At 42.7% G+C, this 21658-nt stretch overlaps 1 protein-coding gene across 1 annotated transcript; it reads right to left on the reverse strand.

Annotated features, from left to right (window-relative positions):
- Positions 1–8431: 8431 nt before the first annotated feature.
- LOC311121284 (interferon-induced very large GTPase 1-like) lies at positions 8432–13243 on the reverse strand (the record flags this gene model as incomplete). The annotated part of the gene is given in 4 exon segments (XM_084195790.1): positions 8432–8450; positions 8700–8905; positions 8907–9090; positions 9092–13243. Coding segments are annotated over 4 exon segments (4530 nt in total). The 5' UTR covers positions 13213–13243.
- Between the last annotated feature and the right edge of the window lie 8415 nt (positions 13244–21658).

The following is a 21658-nucleotide window of genomic DNA, read 5'->3' on the forward strand; positions in this document are numbered from 1 at the left end:
CTGTGTCTTGTTTGCAATGAAACTGTCCCTGTTTGCAAATCATTCAATCTGAGAAGTCATTAGGAATCTGAGCATGGTTCTTTCCAAAGCTAGGCCTACCTTTACACCCCAGACAGAGTAGGCATGCCAACAACGAAAACTGTCAGCTTTAACTGCTGGCTACTCTTCTTCCATGGCTTAACCCAATGAGAGAAGGTCATACGTGTTTATTAATTTCAGCACCAAACTCCATTATGAGATGTGGGGAATTCACCATCATATATTTCTTATCAGTGAAGATCCTGTACCTTTACATCCCATGCTGACACATCCATTATGATTAGTTAATTCACATTGGTAATTTTGATAACTACTCAAAGCTTAATCAACTTTAACAACAGACATAACACTTAAGTAGGGTACTTCCTTACCTGTGGTGAGGGTTGTTGACACCAGTTTACTTTGCTTTCCATTTTCCAGCACAGTGCAGACAGCGACAGAGTACTGAGTACCACTCTGCAGGTCAGAGAGAGTGATACTGTGTGAAGATGTGGTAGTGATGTGTGGTTCTGTCCCTGGACAGTGGTAGGAGATCTGGTAATAATGTTGGGTTTGGTCCAATCCTGGTGGCTGGCTCCAGCTAACAGCAGCTGATGTGGTGTCCACTGAGTCAACAGTCAGCTGGTCTGGAGCAGGAAGTACTAAGGGAAAATACATTATTGTTAGAGTAATAGTTTAACTCCAGAAATATAATACAGGACAAGAAGAAGAGTAGTAGTAGTAAAGTAGAAAAGGTTAGCTTGCAATTCCTTTTGATACGGGAAGAGAAAAGCTCAAAACAGAAGTAACAGAACAGAAGTTGGATTTGTAATGTAACAAAAATTAAGCGTTTTTGCCACATTCATTTTTTATTTCACTGCACCTCTGCTAAATTAGTGCAACCACAAAAAAAAAGTATGCTGTTATTACAAATACTCTCCACAATAACAAGTGTTTTGCTGTACTACTAATCAAGTTTAAAACAGCAAAGGCAAAGGAGGAGGAGCAGCCTCGGCGGAATTCGTGACAACACTATATTATCACCAGATAACTGACCTGTTATAGTAGTGTAGATGTCAGAACACTATACTATCACCAGATAACTGACCTGTTATAGTAGTGTAGATGTCAGAACACTATACTATCACCAGATAACTGACCTGTTATAGTAGTGTAGATGTCAGAACACTATACTATCACCAGATAACTGACCTGTTATAGTAGTGTAGATGTCAGAACACTATACTATCACCAGATAACTGACCTGTTATAGTAGTGTAGATGTCAGAACACTATACTATCACCAGATAACTGACCTGTTATAGTAGTATAGATGTCAGAACACTATACTATCACCAGATAACTGACCTGTTATAGTAGTGTAGATGTCAGAACACTATACCATCACCAGATAACTGACCTGTTATAGTAGTGTAGATGTCAGAACACTATACTATCACCAGATAACTGACCTGTTATAGTAGTGTAGATGTCAGAACACTATACTATCACCAGATAACTGACCTGTTATAGTAGTGTAGATGTCAGAACTGTCACGCCCTGACTCTGGGGACTCGTATTTGTTGAGTCAGGGTGTGTATTTTCTGTGTGGTATGTTCTATATTGCATTTTCTATGTTTAGATCTAGATCGGGTAGATCTATGTTGGCCGGTGTGGTTCCCAATCAGAGGCAGCTGTAGCTCGTTGTCTCTGATTGGGGACCATACTTAGGCAGCCTATTGGCACTAGTGGGTTGTGGGATCTTGTTCCGTGTGAGGTATGTTGTTTGTCTACTTTGGACTTCACGTTTCATTTCATTTGTTGTTTTGTCGTGGTGTTTATTCAGTATAAATAAACATGTATGCATATCACGCTGCGCCTTGGTCCGTCCCGTCTGTAAGCGAACGTGACAGAAGATCCCACCAAACGAGGACCAAGCAGCGTGTTCAGGAGCAAACGCTGGGAATTCAACAGGAGGTTACATTAGTAGATGTCCTCCTCGGTTGGGGGAGAATTACGGAGGAGGAGGCCGTCCGTTACCAGAAGGCGATGAAGGAGGATGCCCAGGTAGGAGAGGAGAAACGGCGCCAACAGTGCCGACGACGGAGACCCGAGAGGCAACCCCAATAAACATTTTTTGGGGGGGCACAAGGTGTGGACGACGAGGCAGCAGGAGGCCTTTAAATGGCGGATCTGCAGGTTAGGAGAGGAGGCCACCATGTTACGGGGGCTATTGGTTCAGAGGGAGCAGGAGTTATTCGGTCAGAGTGAGGCGCTACAGGAGGCTATAAGGGAGAAGGAAAGTGTAGAGGCACGGCGAGAGGAGTTGGTTAAGCAGCAGAAGGAGCGGGGGTTAATAAAGGAACCCAGTCCCACTCCTCGCACCAAGCAAGTGGTGCGTGTCGCCAGTCCGGTCCGGCCCGTTCCTGCTTCCCGCACTAAGCCAGTGGTCCGTGTTCCCAGTACGGCCGGACCCGTTCCTGCCCCTCGCACCAAGCCAGTGGTGCGCGTCGCCAGTCCGGCCCATCCTGTTCCTGCTTCCCGCACTAAGCCAGTGGTGCGTGTTCCCAGTACAGCCCGGCCTGTTCCTGCCCCTCGCACCAAGCCTGTGGTGCACGTCGCCAGCCCGGCCCGGCCTGTTCCTGCCCCTCGCACCAAGACTGTGGTGCGCGTCGCCAGCCCGGCCCGGACTGTTCCTGCCCCTCGCACCAAGCCAGTGGTGCGCGTTGCCAGCCCGGCCCGGCCTGTTCCTGGCCCTCGCACCAAGCTAGTGGTGCGTGTCGCCAGCCCGGCCCGGCCTCTTCCTGCCCCTCGCACCAAGCCAGTGGTGCGCGTCGCCAGCCCGGTCCAGCCTGTTCCTGCCCCTCGCACCAAGCCAGTGGTGCGCGTCGCCAGCCCGGCCCAGCCTGTTCCTGCCCCTCGCACTAAGCCAGTGGTGCGCATCGCCAGCCCGGCCCGGCCTGTTCCTGCTCCTCGCACCAAGCCAGTGGTGCGCATCGCCAGCCCGGCCCGGCCTGTTCCTGGCCCTCGCACCAAGCTAGTGGTGCGTGACGCCAGCCCGCCCCGGCCTGTTCCTGCACCTCGCACCAAGCCAGTGGTGCGCGTCGCCAGCCCGGTCCAGCCTGTTTCTGCCCCTCGCACCAGCCAGTGGTGCGCGTCGCCAGCCTGGCCCGTTCTGTTCCTGCCCCTCGCACTAAGCCAGTGGTGCGCATCGCCAGCCTGGTCCAGCCTGTTCTTGTCCCTTAGCACCAAGCCAGTGGTGCGCGTCGCCAGCCCGGCCCGGCCTGTTCCTGCCCCTCGCACCAAGCCAGTGGTGCGCGTCGCCAGCCCGGCCCGACCTGTTCCTGCCCCTCGCAGCAAGCCAGTGATGCGTGTGTCCAGTCCGGCACGGCCTGTGCCTGTTCCGGCACCGGTCAGCTGCTCCACTCCGGAGCCAGAGCAGTCCGCTCCACCGGTGCCCAGTTCAGCTCCGGTCAGCTGCTCCACTCCGGAGCCAGAGCAATCCGCTTCATCGGGGTCCAGTCCAGCTCCGGTCAGCGGCTCCACTCCGGAGCCAGAGCAGTCCGCTCCACCGGTGCCTGATCCAGCTCCGGTCAGCTGCTCCACTCCGGAGCCAGAGCAGTACGCTCCACCGGTGCCCGGTCCAGCTCCGGTCAGCGGCTCCAGTCCAGACCCAGACGTCAGCCCCTCTCCAGGTTCGGGGTCTCCCACACCAGGGTCCAGACAGGGCTTGGTACTTCGTGGGAGGAAGGAGAGGGGAAGCAGCGCGCCAAGGTCCAGACCAGACCAGGGGCGCAACAGGGAGGCGGAGAGTAAGTGGTCGTCACGCCCTGAGCCGGATCCGCCTCTGAGGCGTAATGCCCACCCGGCCCCTACCCTGTTATGTTTATGTTGTGCGGTCGGAGTCCGCACCTTTGGGGGGGGGTACTGTCATGCCCTGACTCTGGGGACTCGTATTTGTTGAGTCAGGGTGTGTATTTTCTGTGTGGTATGTTCTATGTTGCATTTTCTATGTTTAGATCTAGATCGTGTAGATCTATGTTGGCCGGTGTGGTTCCCAATCAGAGGCAGCTGTAGCTCGTTGTCTCTGATTGGGGACCATACTTAGGCAGCCTATTGGCACTAGTGGGTTGAGGGATCTTGTTCCGTGTGAGGTATGTTGTTTGTCTACCTTGGACTTCACGTTTCGCTTCATTTGTTGTTTTGTCGTGGTGTTTATTCAGTATAAATAAACACGTATGCATATCACGCTGCGCCTTGGTCCGTCCCGTCTGTAAGCGAACGTGACAAGAACACTATACTATCACCAGATAACTGACCTGTTATAGTAGTTTAGATGTGAGAAGCAGGGGTTCAAACTGTAGAACCCAGTTCCTACATTTGAATATAAAATCGGATTCAGTCAAACAAAACTATGCTACATTTTATCTCTGGGACCCTTAGGATGACAAATCAGAGCAAGATTACTGAATATAAATGCATTATTCACCTTCAGAGGTGAATGTATCAAACCAGGTGCCGTGATACGTTTTTTGTTGTTGTGCACTCTCCTCAAACAATAGCATTGTATTTTTTCACTGTAATAGCTACTGTAAATTGGACAGTGCACTTAGATTAAGCAGAATTTAAGCTTTTGCCCATATAAGACATGTCTATGTCCTGGAAAGTGTGCTGTTACTTACAACAGTCATGCTAATCACCTTAGCGCACGTTAGCTCAACCGTCCCGTATACGGGACACCGATACCGTAGAGGTTAAAAAGGAGAACAACTTTCTGAGAGAAGCCTTACTAGACATAAAGACTAGATCTATGAGAGAAAATCTAGTACTTACGGGTATCCAAGAAAAAGATCCCGAAAATATAGTTAAGGACTTCTTTCTTACAGCGCTTCAAATCCGACTCGAAGCTGTCGATAAAATCCAACTCGAACGTGTACACCGTTTCGGACAAATAGGACAGAGATATGAGCATCCAATCGTTGCCAAATTTGCTTTCTTTAAGGTTAAAGTAATGGTTAAAAGATTTGGTCAAAGACTAGCTCGTCTGGTAGGCTCGTCTCACTGGGCAGCTCATGGCTGGGTTTCCCTTTGTAGTCCGTCATATTTTTCAATCCCTGCCGCATCCGATGAGCGTCAGAGCCGGTGTAATAGGATTAAATCTTAGTCCTGTATTGACACTTTGCCTGTTTGATGGTTTGTCTGAGGGCATTGCAGGATTAGTGTCCCGCTCCTTGAAAGAGGCAGCTCTAGCTGGATGGTGCGGATGTTGCCTGTAATCCATGGCTTCTGGTTTGGAAATGTACGTACGGTCACTGTGGGGACGACGTCGTCGATGCACTTATTGATGAAGCCGGTGACTGAGGTGGTGTACTCCTCAATGCTATTGGATAATTCCCGGAACATATTCCAGTCTGTGCTAGCAAAACTTTACTGTAGCGTAGCATCCATGTCATCTGACCACTTCCGTATTGAGCGAGTCCCTGGTAATTCCTGCTTTAGTTTTTGCTTGTAAGCAGGAATCAGGAAGATGGAATTATGGTCAGATTTGCCAAATGGAGGGTGAGGGAGAGCTTTGTATGTGTGGAGTAAAGGTGGTCTAGAGTTTTTTTTTCCTCTGGTTGCACATGTGACATGCTGGTAGAAATTAGATAAAACGGATTTAAGTTTCCCTGCATTAAAGTCCCCGGCCATTAGGAGCGCCGCGTCTGGATGAGCATTTTCTTGTTTGCTTATGGCCTTATACAGCTCGTTGAGTGCGGTCTAGTGCCAGCATCGGTTTGTGGTGGTAAATAGACGGCTACGAATAATATAGTTGAGATCAAAGAGAATTGAACTAGTAGTAGAACAAGTGGCAGGGACACGGTTGTGTTTTTCAAATCCCAGGATGTACACTAACTACTTTCTTAATTCAATTCAACACAACACTAACTTCATACACTACTTCTTTAATTCAACAACACAACCACACTAACTTCATACACTACTTCTTTAATTCAACAACACAGCCACACTAACTTCATACACTACTTCTTTACTTCAACAACACAGCCACATTAACTTCATACACTACTTCTTTAATTCAACAACACAGCCACACTAACTTCATACACTACTTCTTTAATTCAACAACACAACCACACTAACTTCATACACTACTTCTTTAATTCAACAACACAGCCACACTAACTTCATACACTACTTATTTAATTCAACAACACAGCCACACTAACTTCATACAATAGGGTTATTTCTCAGTCGTCTAAAAATGTTTCCTCTCCTTCACTGATCTGAAAGAAGTGACCAGGTGAAAGCTAAGCCAGAAGAAGCCTAAATAATGTTTTTAACCAATAGTGTTTTTAACCAAATAATGTTTTTAATTGATTGGTTTTTATTCATTATCCTCTAGTAACAAGATAATACAAAATTGAAAGTTTTTTTTAAACTTTCAATGTCAACTACTTCCATCATTTCACAATATGTCTACAAATTACAGTGTACTGTCTGTGTGTGTTCACTGCAAATGAAAAATAACATTTGTAAGAGATCATAAACAATATCAATATTTGTTCGATACAACTCAACTTTTTTTTTTGTCTTCATCATGGTGATAGTTTTGCCAACTGAAAGCCATTTCCTGCAGGCTCTAGAGTTCAATCTCACACCATCATCATCATCAACTACAAAAATAAAATTACCATCATCATCATCATCATCAACTACAAAAATAAAATCACCATCATCATCATCATCATCAACAACAAAAATAAAATCATCATAGTTATCAACATCATAAACAAAAATAAAACATCATCATCAACAACAACAAAAAATAATTTCGTCATCATCAATATAGACTTCAACAACTGCCAAATGTATAATCACCATTGTCAACAAATATCATCATCATAATAAATGCAAACATAGTCATCAGCATCATCAATACCATCGTAATCATTAGCATTCAAAACGACAATCACAGTGCAGTAACTCAAAACATACTATATACACCAAGCATAACTGAAGAGTATTAATGAAGTTGCATTACTGATGGTCACTGAGCAGTACCTCAAAACATACTATATACACCAAGCATAACTAAAGAGTATTAATGAAGTTGCATCGTTGATGGTCACTGAGCAGTACCTCAAAACATACTATATACACCAAGCATAACTGACGAGTATTAATGAAGTTGCATTGTTGATGGTCACTGAGCAGTACCTCAAAACATACTATATACACCAAGCATAACTGACGAGTATTAATGAAGTTGCATTGTTGATGGTCACTGAGCAGTACCTCAAAACATACTATATACATCAAGCATAACTGAAGAGTATTAATGAAGTTACATTACTGATGGTCACTGAGCAGTACCTCAAAACATACTATATACACCAAGCATAACTGAAGAGTATTAATGAAGTTGCATTGTTGATGGTCACTGATTATCAATTACACTTTATCCAAACTAATGTGTTCAAAGCAATTAAGTCATTGAACAAATCACTATTTGAAGGTGTGATCAATTAAAAACATTATATTTTAAGTCTACTTAGTAGTCATTCTTATTGAAGTATATTAATAATATAATATATAATAATATGCCATTTAGCAGACGCTTTTATCCAAAGCGACTTACAGTCATGCGTGCATACATTTTTGTGTATGGGTGGTCCCGGGGATCGAACCCACTACCTTGGCGTTACAAGCGCCGTGCTCTACCAGCTGAGCTACAGAGGACCTTAATTGAAAGACATACATGTGTAATGCCTGTATATGAAACAACATATGCATATTCTCTAAATAAAGAATTACATTAAGATTTAAAAGTAAAAGCCAAACAACATGCATATTTCCTAAATAAAGAATTACATTAAGATTAAAAAGTAAAAGCCAACTGTTTCCCACTGTACCATGCCAACTGTTTCCCACTGTCCCATGCAGCCCTTCATAATCTGTGATTAAGGCATATCAAGCCATAGGTTAGATGGTAAGTAAAATAGAGAAATATAATTGAAACTAAATGAACAATGTCAGACTAGATCCTTATTTACCTGTGGATTGTGTTTATCTATGGACATTATCAAGTCAAACACTCTGAATCTGTTGGTTAACATGTTGATGTTGATGTTGTCTTTTCTTATTTGTAGGATTTCTGAATTAATTTGCTGATGTACTTTATGATTCGAATATTGTATTCCTTTCACATAAAATTCAACATGTTCGCTATTTCATTATGGAACATCAGATCTGTAAATTGCTAAGAGGTCATATCGTATATGAATGTATTTGCAAGTATTACTTTCTGTGATCCAGTTGTGTATTTCCAGATCTGCACATTATTTCAACAACTTGTGTGGGCGACTGGATCCTTATATTTTGATTCTGTGATATATCCATGTAATGAGAGTTATTTCTGGTTGTCAAGTCTTTGAATGTTCAATTATATGTTAACATGTTGGTCAACAAGAGTCATTATCTACAGTAGTACTCCACTTTATGTCATGTGTCACGTGGTCCTCTGTAGCTCAGCTGGTAGAGCACGGCGCTTGTAACGCCAAGGTAGTGGGTTCGATCCCCGGGACCACCCATACACAAAAAAAAAATATGTATGCACGCATGACTGTAAGTCGCTTTGGATAAAAGCGTCTGCTAAATGGCATATTATGTGGAAAGACTCTTTCAAGCTCTTCATTGCATCATCAGGTGTTAATGCCTTCCAGTCCTCTGGGATATCAGCAGGGAGTGCCTTTCTGTCTTTGGCGATTCTATCAATGAATGTGGCCATCACATACTTCCAGTAGTCTGAAGCCTTGATGCTGGAATCTCCAATTATGATCCAGTCAGGGTAATATTTCTGGTAGTCCTTGAAGGGATGACCCTTTCTCTCCCGTTAGAGTGTTGATGAATAGAAAATTACTGGTCACATCAGAGGAACATATGTCAGTTACTAACTTTTTTGTAGGTCTGAACTTTACACCATTTAGACCTTGTGGACAATGAATAGATGTAAAGTGTTTGGCATGATCCTTCCCCCCTGCTTCACAGGGTACACAGCAGAAAGGACTGCTTGCCACAGCCAAACAGACTGGTGAACATCTTGTCCTGAGGCTTGAATGGCAGAGATTTGAGTCTCTCTTTGATGTCTCGTACCGTGTCATACTTAGTTCCTCTTCCCTTCTCATACTCTGATGCCAGGGACTGCTCCATTTTTCTCACAGAATCTATGAGGAAGTTAGAAAACTGTTTTGTGTTTGCAGGTTTCAGAATCATGATGGAATCCAGAGCATCCTTCAGAGATAGCTTGTCTTCAAGGACACTACAGATGTTCTGAATGAAGGTCTTGACATCACTTTCATTTTTGGTGCAAGTTGTTTTTCTGATTTTAGAAATCGCATCAGTAATTGCATTGACTATCTCTGTAAGATGTTTATTTTCCAATTCTGCCAGACGTCTCTCAGACAGTTGTTCGACAATTTGGTCTAATAGCAACTTCTTCACAAACCTTTCATAATGAATCATGTACTCTCTATAATTCTCATATTCTCCATCTGTCAGGAGCTGTTTCAAAATGGAGAACTGGAAGGCCGTCCATGTGCTGTAATCCTGTGATCCTTTACCTGTCTTCATTTCATCAACTACATCAGGACCAATCATTTTGGTCACATAGTCCTGTACAGCTGGCTGTAAGAGCTTTGAGAACTCCTCAGCTTTCTTTAGGCACTGATCTTGGTTATGAAATAAGTCTATGAACTCAGTAAGGTACTTGCTCTTAGACGGTTCCAGACACTTCCTTGGATCATTGACTGCAATGAAATCATCATGCATCTTCTGAAACTCTCTGGTTGCTATGCCAAAGATGTGCAGCTTCAGTGATACCTCACATTCCTCACTGACATTAGCGGTCTCATGTTGTTGCAGTGTTTCATCAAACCTGTTCAGCAGGTCTTTGATGTAAGTGTCATGATAATCTGATTGTCCTTTAACCTTCTCTTTTATAAACTCCTGACACTGTGTTATGACGTCGTCGCAGAAGACTTGTAGTTTCTTCCTGTGATGGTCATGATCCAAGTGCTTTGCAAGGCCTGTAGCCTTCCGCCACCAATCAACTGATTCCACAACAAAGACGGTCTTTCCACAATCCACCAGGTTTCCATCCAACATACTTTTAACATGACTCCCTCTTCTTGACAAATGTTTACTTAACATGTGGAAGGCATCGTGAGCCACAGCTTGTCTTGGGAGACCTTTGAAGTTGATCTCAGACAGAGTTTCCTCCCACATTCTTTCAAACTCTTCTCTGAGGGCCTGATCTGATAAATCAGTCTTTTTCTGTCTACAGTCATGCAGCAAAGCCAGCACCTTCTTCTCCATCGTCTTTTCTTGTGAACTCTTAATGTCATCCACTTTAACCTTTCCTTCTTTGATCTCAACAGCTCCATGTAGAGTGTTCCTCACTGTGTTTTCTGTCTCTCGTCTCAGCATTGTGGCACTGGATTTAAAACCCTCCTTGTATCTTTCCACCAGATTGACATGGTCATCCTGCTTTTCAAAGTATTTCACCAGATTGTCTTGGATCTTCATTTCCCCTACTTCCAGGTTTTCATTTGCTTCCCTCATCAAGACCTTCAGCAGATCTCTTTCTGTGGACATTGTGGGATTTAGACCTGTCATGCCAAAATTGGAAATTCTGTTTTCGGCACCGAACATCCAGGATTCTATCTCCTTCTGGAATGCCCATTCCCAACCATTGTACTCAGTGCACAATTTGGAGTATGCATCTGCAACCAAGCTGTTTTTGAAACTGAAGATGAAGTTCTCAAATTTAACAGACTCCCACAAGCTTTTTGTCCACTTCATGAAATGTGTCAAATCATCATTTTTCTGGATTAAAAATAAATCTTCCATCAAGCTCTTCTTGAAGTTGTACACCGCCTCACTGTAGCCTGCATTGACTGGAGCCATAGGGGGAGTCCCATGCCAGAGTCCTGGGATGTAGCAGCTGCTTGTGTCTGGATCATACTTCATCACGTCAGTGAACTTGGTGATATTCTCCTTCTTCTCCATTCTGGCTGCTGCCAGGGTCATTTCATTCAACTGTTCCAACAACTTATTCCTGTCCCTCATGTTGTTGTCATGAGCAGACATGTCTGACACATTCTGGTGCACAAAATGACATACTGGCTTCTTCCCCACTTCCTTCATCCTGATAAAAGCATGAACAACAATCTGCAGAATGTCTTTCATCTCTGTGGAGTTCTCCATGGCGATGTTGATAATCGTAACATCACTGAGTCCTATCACCAGTGTGGCCAGTTCATTGTCATGTTCATAGCTATCATCTAGTTGAGCCAGCTCTGGTGATTTCAACCCCTCTGTGTCAATGATCATGATGAAGTCACATTTCAACTCCTCCTTGAGTTCTTTGTTGACTTTAATCAGTAGCATGAAGGCCCCTCTGGTGCATCTTCCACTGCTGACAGCAAACTGGACCCCAAACATGGTGTTGAGAAGAGTGGACTTCCCAGTGCTTTGGACCCCTAAAACTGTCACAACCCGGATCTTGCTGTTGGATTGGACAAGAGTATGAAGCTGAGTCAGTACAGCTGATATCCATTTCAGAGGGATATTTGATGCATCTCCATCCACAAGCTCAATGGGGAAACCATCCAACAGCATCTGAGCACACAATCCAGGTAGATGCTCCATCTGTTTCCTTTGTAGGCTACTTTCAGGGAGGGAGCAGGAAGCTTCATATAACTGGCCCAACTCACGAAGAAAGTGTTCAAGACCTAATGAACAGTCAGATAATTGGTTATCCACATTTTTTATGTCGTCTTTTTTCTCCGGAGAATATTGGCAAAGATCTTTGTACTGGTCCCGCAAACCAGACAGGTTCTGACGAGACAGATTGTCCAGATTTATGCGCATCCATTTGAGGAAATAGGATTGCTCAGGTCCTGATCTTGACATTCCTAACATAAAGCTTGCCATTGCATCTGACATGTCAAATGTATGTTGTTTCTCTCTCAGCTCTTCCTCCTTTCTCTTCAGAGAGCTCTTGTACTGTTCAATGTCTTGATCCCCTGCTTTTCTCAGTCTACATCTCTCTTTCTCCAACTGGGAAAGCTCTTTCCAGATTTGCCCTTGTAAGGGTAGCTGTTCGTCTTTGAATTTAATTGTGTCTTTGATGTTAATTGTGATTTCATCTGCCATCTTCCTGGCACTCTGACACTCATCACTGTCTTCATCAACCAGAATCTTACTCTGACGAGCCACGTCAGCCATGTTTTCAATTGTCAATCGGTTTGTACTTTTTTCCACGATGTCACCCACCGAGGACTGAAGGGTCTTGACAAATTCTGCATCATTCTGCTTCTTCTTCACAATCACGTTTCTGTCTTTGATCCTGCAGTTTGTGATCATTTTTTTCAATGTGTCTACTCTGAATGTTTTTCTTTGAGAGTTGACGACCAGAAATAACTCTGCCTTTGTGTCTTTGGTTTTCAACAACTTGAGATCTGCCTTTAAATCATCAGTGAAAATGTAAACTGCAGCTGATGTTTGACACAGAAAGGAGAACTGTTTTTCAAAAGACCTGATGTCTCCTCTGAGATTGGCCACAGCGACAGGTTCTTTGAACATGTCTATGTTTCTGTTCCCACATGGAAAGTTCCAGCTGATTTCAACTAGACCATTTGAGATTTGCCGAGAGACATCACCACATTCCATATCATGATGAACAAATGTATCATGGTACTGTTGAGGGTTACTAAGCAACTTGTTCAAAATCTGAGACTTGGACAAGCTGCTCTCTCCTAGCCTAACAAAAGACACCATAGGAATATCAGAGAGAACTATTCTCTCCTCCACAAAAGCTTTTGTGGCTGTTTGGGAAGAGGATCTAAACTTCTTCACTATGTCCCTCAGGGCCCACAGCATCAAAGTGCTTTGTTTTTTGTCACAGTTTGGCAGCAGGAGAGGAACAGCAAACTGACACATGGACATTTTCTGGACCATCTCCTGCTGCAGGAAACCATCTGAGCACAGAAACAGGGCTGTAATCAGGTCCAGTGGATTAATGACATTGCTGCTATCAGAGTCAGTGTCCAGGTTGTCTACTCCATAATATGGAACTTCCTGGTCAGTGGACATACATTTGACACTCCTAGCATTCACATTTGCCATCATTAATTTCTTAAGGAAGGCCCCTGGAAGTGACTGCATATTGGTAAGTGGTTCATCTGATGCAGTATTATCATTTATCTCAAGGACAGTACTTAACGTCAGTTTGTTTTCATAATGATCTTTTAGTCCAGCCTTTGACAACAGCTCCATGAAACAAGATCCTGTTAATAGAAATAAAAAAGCTGCCATGATTACAAATACCCTTTTCCACAGCGATTAGCAGAATAGTACACCAACAGGTCTTTAACAAAGTATTTAGAGCAGGGATGGGCAACTTTAGGTGGGGTGACACAAAAAAATCACAACTCATCATGAGGGGTCACAGTTGCTCGTAGGTTGCCCTTCCCTGATTTAGAGTAAAGTTCAGTAAAGTAAGCCGAGTCAGACCAACTCCTTGACACAATGAGTCACAGGAATTCAGGCATGTATGTAACACAGAATTAATTTAAGGGAGGTATAGTGAGATAAGATATGGTAAGGCAATTGCCATCTGATGCTCTGGTAAAATGTCTACTGCAATGCAAATGAGAGATCCAATCAATGGAGAAATGGTAAGCTAAAGAGCAACAGTCAGAGCATTACTATAATTATTACACTATCCACCTTATACAGCCTGGCAACAAGAATGCATCCAATTTGTTACGGTTGTCTTCCAACTTCAGGCGCAATGACACTCAGCTGGTGATGTCGATCAATATAAATGATTAAATAATGAGGTGTAAGGGAGATGGCATGAAGAGCTTTTAAACAGGAGACAATACCTTTGCTTGTTTCCCTGTTTTTTCCTGAAGAACCATCCTTCTCTGGTTTTGACCTATTGGCTTTTGGTGAAACCTGTTGGACCTTTTCTGATTTCTGTCAAAAAAGTTAGATGTGTGTTAACTCATTTAAATTCAAGATGACATTGAATCTACAATTCCAGGTATTGTTTTAGAATAAAGCACTATAGTTTCCATGTAGTACTCTGGATGGGGTTTTGGGTAAATAATAGATCAAAACATTAATGATTTCACTAGATTCACACAGTTACAATGAACCCTTCATTGATGTTCGTAGTGTATGTTCAAAATGTATATTTCACAAGTGACTGACTCGTTCTACACCATATACTACCATTCTGCCTAATATTTATTATAATATTATTATCAGCATGTTAATCATTATAGGTATCAGCATGTTTTGTCAATTACTATCATACCCTAATTATGAGTACCTTTTTAATCACGTCTGCTGTTTGACATTTACAATGATGGACATTCACTTGGTTCTTTCCATTCTCACGTGTGAATTCAATTGAATTGCATTAATTTGTCGCTTTTTATACATGGTGTGTTGTGCTTCCACAGACTGGCACGGACTAAATTATTGTGGGGAAAACTGTTGCCAATCCCTACCACCTCTTCACTCCCTGAACTAATTACAAAACATGCCCCAGAACTATTAAGAAAAGGGAACGGGAACTTGCCTTGGACAAGCCTCTCCACCCGGCATTTCTCCACGAAGGGACCTCTGCCTTGCTGCTTCTCCCCACTGCTAGCCTGCTGCTGCGGGGAAAAACACCATGACAACGCTTGCTACAGCACTACTAAAGGAAAGCATTTATTCCTAACGTGTGAGTGAGGCTCCCATTGTTGATCAGTATACACACTATTAGTTTGAATTAAAGCCACAGCACAGCTGAGAAGCTACCCAACGCTACAACTCAGCCGGCACAGAGTGAGGGACCACCCTGCAGACGGCCAACGACTACCGAGAGAGAGAGAGGACTGGCAGAACACTCACAAAGGCACTATCTAAACAAAGGAATGTGCTTGTTCCGGTGTATGAGTGAGTCTCTACATCATTGAAAAGTACAGCCTCTCATTGTGCTTTTTGTGTTCACAATTTTTTTTTTTATCAGCATATGCCAGCACAAACATACAGTGAGGGAAAAAAGTATTTGATCCCCTGCTGATTTTGTACGTTTGCCCACTGACAAATAAATTATCAGTCTATAATTTTAATGGTAGGTTTATTTGAACAGTGAGAGACAGAATAACAACAAAAAAAAACAGAAAAACGCATGTCAAAAATGTTATAAATTGATTTGCATTTTAATGAGGGAAATAAGTATTTGACCCCCTCTCAATCAGAAAGATTTCTGGCTCCCAGGTGTCTTTTATACAGGTAACGATCTGAGATTAGGAGCACACCCTTAAAGGGAGTGCTCCTAATCTCAGCTTGTTACCTGTATAAAAGACACCTGTCCACAGAAGCAATCAATCAATCAGATGCCAAACTCTCCACCATGGCCAAGACCAAAGAGCTCTCCAAGGATGTCAGGGACAAGATTGTAGACCTACACAATAATAATAATAATAATAATATGCCATTTAGCAGATGCTTTTATCCAAAGCGACTTACAGTCATGCGTGCATATTCCACAAGGCTGGAATGGGCTACAAGACCATCGCCAAGCAGCTTGGTGAGAAGTTGACAACAGTTGATGCGATTATTCGCAAATGGAAGAAACACAAAATAACTGTCAATTTCCCTCGGCCTGGGGCTCCATGCAAGATCTCACCTCGTGGAGTTGCAATGATCATGAGAGCGGTGAGGAATCAACCCAGAACTACACGGGATGATCTTGTCAATGATCTCAAGGCAGCTGGGACCATAATCACCAAGAAAACAATTGGTAACACACTGAAATCCTGCAGCGCCCGCAAGGTCCCCCTGCTCAAGAAAGTTCATATACAGGCCCATCTGAAGTTTGCCAATGAACATCTGAAAGATTCAGAGGAGAATTGGGTGAAAGTGTTATGGTCAGATGAGACCAAAATGGAGCTCTTTGGCATCAACTCAACTCGCCGTGTTTGGAGGAGGAGGATTGATGCCTATGACCCCAAGACCACCATCCCCACCGTCAAACATGGAGGTGGAAACATTATGCTTTGGGGGTGTTTTTCTGCTAAGGGGACAGGACAACTTCACCGCATCAAAGGGACGATGGACGGGGCCATGTACCGTCAAATCTTAGGTGAGAACCTCCTTCCCTCAGCCAGGGCATTGAAAATGGGTCGTGGATAGGTATTCCAGCATGACAATGACCCAAAACACACGGCCAAGGCAACAAAGGAGTGGCTCAAGAAGAAGCACATTAAGGTCCTGGAGTGGCCTAGCCAGTCTCCAGACCTTAATCCCATAGAAAATCTGTGGAGGGAGGTGAAGGTTCGAGTTGCCAAACGTCAGCCTCGAAACCTTAATGACTTGGAGAAGATCTGCAAAGAGGAGTGGGACAAAATCCCTCCTGAGATGTGTGCAAACCTGGTGGCCAACTACAAGAAACGTCTGACCTCTGTGATTGCCAACAAGGGTTTTGCCACCAAGTACTAAGTAATGTTTTGCAGAGGGGTCAAATACTTATTTCCCTCATTAAAATGCAAATCAATTTATAACATTTTTGACATGCATTTTTCTGGATTTTTTTGTTGTTATTCTGTCTCTCACTGTTCAAATAAACCTACCATTAAAATTATAGACTGGTCATGTCTTTGTCAGTGGGCAAACGTACAAAATCAGCCGGGGATCAAATACTTTTTTCCCTCACTGTACTTAAAAAACAACAGTGATTTAAACTCAAATTACCTAAACTAACACTAAGAGATTGTCCTTAGTTTTTTCCTGAATTTGTAATAAATAACCTTTGTACTGACCTGTGTCTTAAGTTGTGTTCGCTGGGGGATCCTAGAATCTGTAGAGTCAAGACGCTGTTAGTGAATTCTACTTAGGTAAACAGATCGACCTCTTGACATATATACAGTGCCTTCGGAAAGTATTCAGACCCCTTGACTTTTTCCACATTTTGTTAGGTTACAGCCTTATTCTAAAATGGATTAAATTGTTTTTTCCCCTCATCAATTTACACACAATACCCCGTATTGACAAAGCGAAAACAGGTGTTTACAAATATTTGTATTCAGACCCTTTACTCAGTACTTTGTTGAAGGACCTTTGGCAGCAATTACAGCCTTGAGTCTTATTGGGTATGATGCTACAAGTTTGGCTCACTTGTATTTGGGGAGTTTCTCCCATTCTTCTCTGCAGGTCCTCTCAAGCTCTGTCAAGTTGGATGCGCAGCGTTGCTGCACAGCTATTTTCAGGTCTCTCCAGAGATGCTCGATTGGGTTCAAGTCCGGGCTCTGGCTGGGCCACTCAAGGACATTCAGAAACTTGTCCCGAAGCCAGTCCTGTGTTGTCTTGGTTGTGTGCTTAAGGTCGTTTTCCTGTTGGAAGGTGATACTTCGCACCAGTCTGAGGTCCTCAGCGCTCTGCAGCAGGTTATCATCAAGGATCTCTCTGTACTTTGCTCCGTTCATCTTTCCCTCGATCCTGACTAGTCTCCCAGTCCCTGAAAAAAAAAAACATAGCATGATGCTGCCACCACCATGCTTCACAGTAGGGATGGTGCCAGGTTTCCTCCAGACGTGATGCTTGGCATTCAGGCAAAAAGTTTAATCTTGGTTTCATCAGACTAGAGAATCTTGTTTCTCATGGTCTGAGAGTCTTTAGGTGCCTTTTGGCAAACTCCAAGAGGGCTGTCAGTGCATTTTACTGAGGCATGGCTTCTGTCTGGCCACTCTACCATAAAGGTCTGATTGGTGGAGAGATGCAGAGATGGTTGTTCTTCTGGAATGTTCTCGCAACTCCACAGAGGAACTCTAGAGCTCTGTCAGAGTGACCATCGGGTTTTTGGTCATCTCCCTGACCAAGCCCCTTCTCCCCTGATTGCTCAGTTTGGCCGGGATTCCAGCTCTAGGAAGAGTCTTGGTGGTTCCAAACTTCTTCCATTTAAGAATTTTGAAGGCCATTGTGTTCTTGGGGACCTTCAATGCTGCAGAAATGTTTTGGTACCATTCCACAGATCTGTGCCTCGACACAATCCTCTCGGAGCTCTACAGACAATTCCTTTGACCGCATGGCTTGGTTTTTGCTCTGACATGCACATTGAGTTTTAAACTTGAAATTAAACATAATTACATTAACATAATCAGCATTACCATTAAGGATGTAACCTATGTAAATGTATCTTATTGTAATTAATTGGTTCTTAAAAACAGTTGTCATTTAAAAATCTCAATTACTTTGCTGTTAAAATAAAACATTACATTAACTTAACAGACTCTCTTATACAGAGCGATTAGGCTTAAGAGCCTTGCTCAAGCGCACATCAGCAGATTGTTTAACATGATTGGCTCGGGATTCGAACTCGTGACCTTTCGGTTACTGGCCCAACCCTCTAAACCGCTAGACTAACTGCCACCATCAAAGTTTAATAAATATTATACAATGGGTGGTTTGGAATTCTCATTGTTAGAGCCTATCCTGCCCATGGCATGCTAGACAACATACACATGGCCACGTTCATAAAAAGTGCCATTGTTTACGTCGTTACCTAGCAACGCACTACCACTACTACAGGAATGCGATCTTTTGAAGAAAATTTGGAGTGAGATTTGCTGTGTGAATTTCATTGCCCCCTGCCATAAACCCTAGATGGGAGACTGGGAGTCCTCCCCAAGGAACATTTTACTTTTTTTAAGCTAATTTTCTGCAATTCTACGTATTTTGACATGGCTTAGGCCTATGACCAGGGTGAAATTTCTCAAAATCAACCAACCTTCAAGAAAAATCTAATGAAAATCACTATTCAGGTGGTTTATGTCTACTAGTTGAAGATCCTTGCTATCATCTTACTGTACATAGACAACATGTTATGTACAGTAATATCCAATGCTTATTTGTGTAACTTATTCAAAAAACTGTCCATGATTGGCTGCAAAAATACATAGCCTCATATCATTAATTTTCAGAAACAAGCAGGCATATCAGATTTCAAATGTGACTACACAAAATTGTGAAGAAGTGTATTAATAAAATAAGTGTGGTGAATAACAGTAGTGTTCTTGCTGACAAGCACACTAATTACCCTATATTTTAGCCCGTTGTTAAGAATGAGAATTGTTCCACTGATCAAACTAAATGAAGTATACTGAACAAAAATATAAACGCATCATGCAAAAATGTAAACGATTTTACTGAGTTACAGTTCATAAAAGGAAATCAGTCAATTTCAATAAATTCATTAGGCCCTAATATCACATGACTGGGCAGGGGCACAGCCATGGGTGGGCCTGGAAGGGCATAGGCCCACCCACTGGGGAGCCAGGCCCAGCCAATAAGAATATGTTTTTCCCCACAAAAAGGGCATTATTACAGACATAAATACTCCTCAGTTTCATCAGCTGTCCGGGTGGCTGGTCTCAGATGATCCCGCAGGTGAAGAAGCCGGATGTGGAGGTCCTGGGCTGGCATGGTTACACGTGGTCTGCGGTTGTGAGGCTGGTTGGACGTACTACTAAATTCTCTAAAACGACGGAGGCAGCTTATGGTAGAGAAATGAACATTACATTCTCTGGCAACAGCTCTGGTGGACATTCCTGCTGTCAGGATGCCAGTTGCACAGTCCCTCAAAACATGAGACGTGTGTCATTGTGTTGTATGACAAAACTGCACATTTTAGAGTGGGATTTTATTGTCCCCAGCACAAGGTGCACCTGTGTAATGATCATGTTGTTTAATCAGCTTCTTGATATGCCACACCTGTCAGGTAGATGGATTATCTTGGCAAAGGAGAAATGCTCACTAAAAATGGATGTAAACTAATTTCTGCACAAAATTAGAGAAATATATTTTTTGTGCTTATGGAACATTTCTGGGATCTTTTATTTCAGCTCATAAAACATGGGACCAAAATTGTGCATTTATATTTTTGTTCAGTATAACTAGATAATAAAATCTGTATACAAGATGACATAAATCTGCCCCTACACCCTAACCAAATTATATTTTATTTATTGTCCACCCTCTAGAATCAAACTTACACTTTTGGGTTCACAATCTGTAATGCAAAAGTATTTTCATAGTTACAAATCAGGTCACCCTACCAAACTTCCCTGCTAAAACAGACTGTAGGTCTCTGTCTGCTGCCTTTTCGTTGTCACAGCCTAAATGCCCATCACCAAACGAGGGGACTAATGCAAGTGTGGATTAAATCAACTTTAGTACATGCTTTCAAAAGGCTGCATTCTGCAACAGAGACGGGAGTAACAACAACCTAATTTTGTTGACAACATTGTACATAAAACAGCGCTACCGTGCTGCTCTTTTGACAGTTTTATTAACTCAGCGGAGAACGTTCTGTCTTCCCATTCAGCTCCACTCTAATCTTGAGGGGCGTTTCTTTAAAACATGCATCCAATGCCCTTGATCCCTTACATAACTAGACCAACGATATGCTTCAATGTGCCACGGTTCACAGTGCTGTGGCAAGACAGGACCCTCAGCTTCGCCTGGTGGCTATGTCCACGTCACAGCCATGATCCAAATGTCATAACACATGGCCTCGAGTGCATTATAATGTTTTATGTCATTTCAAAGTGTAAAAGAGATAGTTACAGGATTCTTTAGCCAACACATGAAGCAGCCATCTTGGGCACCACACACTGATCCACTTACCCTCTTTGCCTCCTTCTTGTTAACGGGCTCTTCCAATACCTCCCCTGCTGGGCCTAGAATTGAGGTTGAGATACAATACTGTAATGACAGCAGTAATTTAAAGTCATGCAGTGAGATCAGATAAAGTAAAACCCTTTTGATGACAAGCTTACTATTTACAACACAAATTATAAATCCATTAAAAACGTCAAGTTCAGTCTTTTCAACTTAAGACAGATTTAGTTGTTTCATATGGTTGCAAGCAAATCTGAACCAGAAACAGTCTGGGATCAACATGTTTTTATAGTGTCAGTTTGAACATCAGATCGAGTTGTGAAAAAGTTATATTATGTAGTAGCTGGGTTAAACAGTATTGTTTAAGTGCTTATGCAGTTTGATAGTGGAAAAAAGGTGTTGTAGTCATATACAGTCATGACCAAAATTATTGGCACGCTTGATAAAGCGTAAACTGTCTAAAATAAATAAAACAAATACTGAGCTATAGTGTATGATAAAAAAATTTTTATGAACACTGCCGGTCAAAAGTTTTAGAACACCTACTCATTCAAGGGTTTTTCTTTCTTTTTACTATTTTCTACATTGTAGAATAAAAGTGAAGACACCAAAACAATGAAATAAAACATATGGAATCATGGAGTAACCAAAAAAGTGTTAAACAAATGAAAATATATTTTATATTTGAGATCCTTCAAATAGCCACCCTTTGCTTTGATGACAGCTTTGCACACTCTTGGCATTCTCTCAATCAGCTTCATGAGGTAGTCACCTGGAATTTATTTCAATTAACAGGTGTGCCTTCTTAAAAGTTAATTTGTGGAATTTCTTTCCTTCTTAATACATTTGAGCCAATCAGTTGGGTTGTGACAAGGTAGGAGGGGTATACAGAAGATAG

The sequence above is a fragment of the Coregonus lavaretus genome, assembly GCF_964263955.1.
Source record: "Coregonus lavaretus genome assembly, contig: HAP1_SCAFFOLD_544, whole genome shotgun sequence".
NCBI lineage: Eukaryota > Metazoa > Chordata > Actinopteri > Salmoniformes > Salmonidae > Coregonus > Coregonus lavaretus.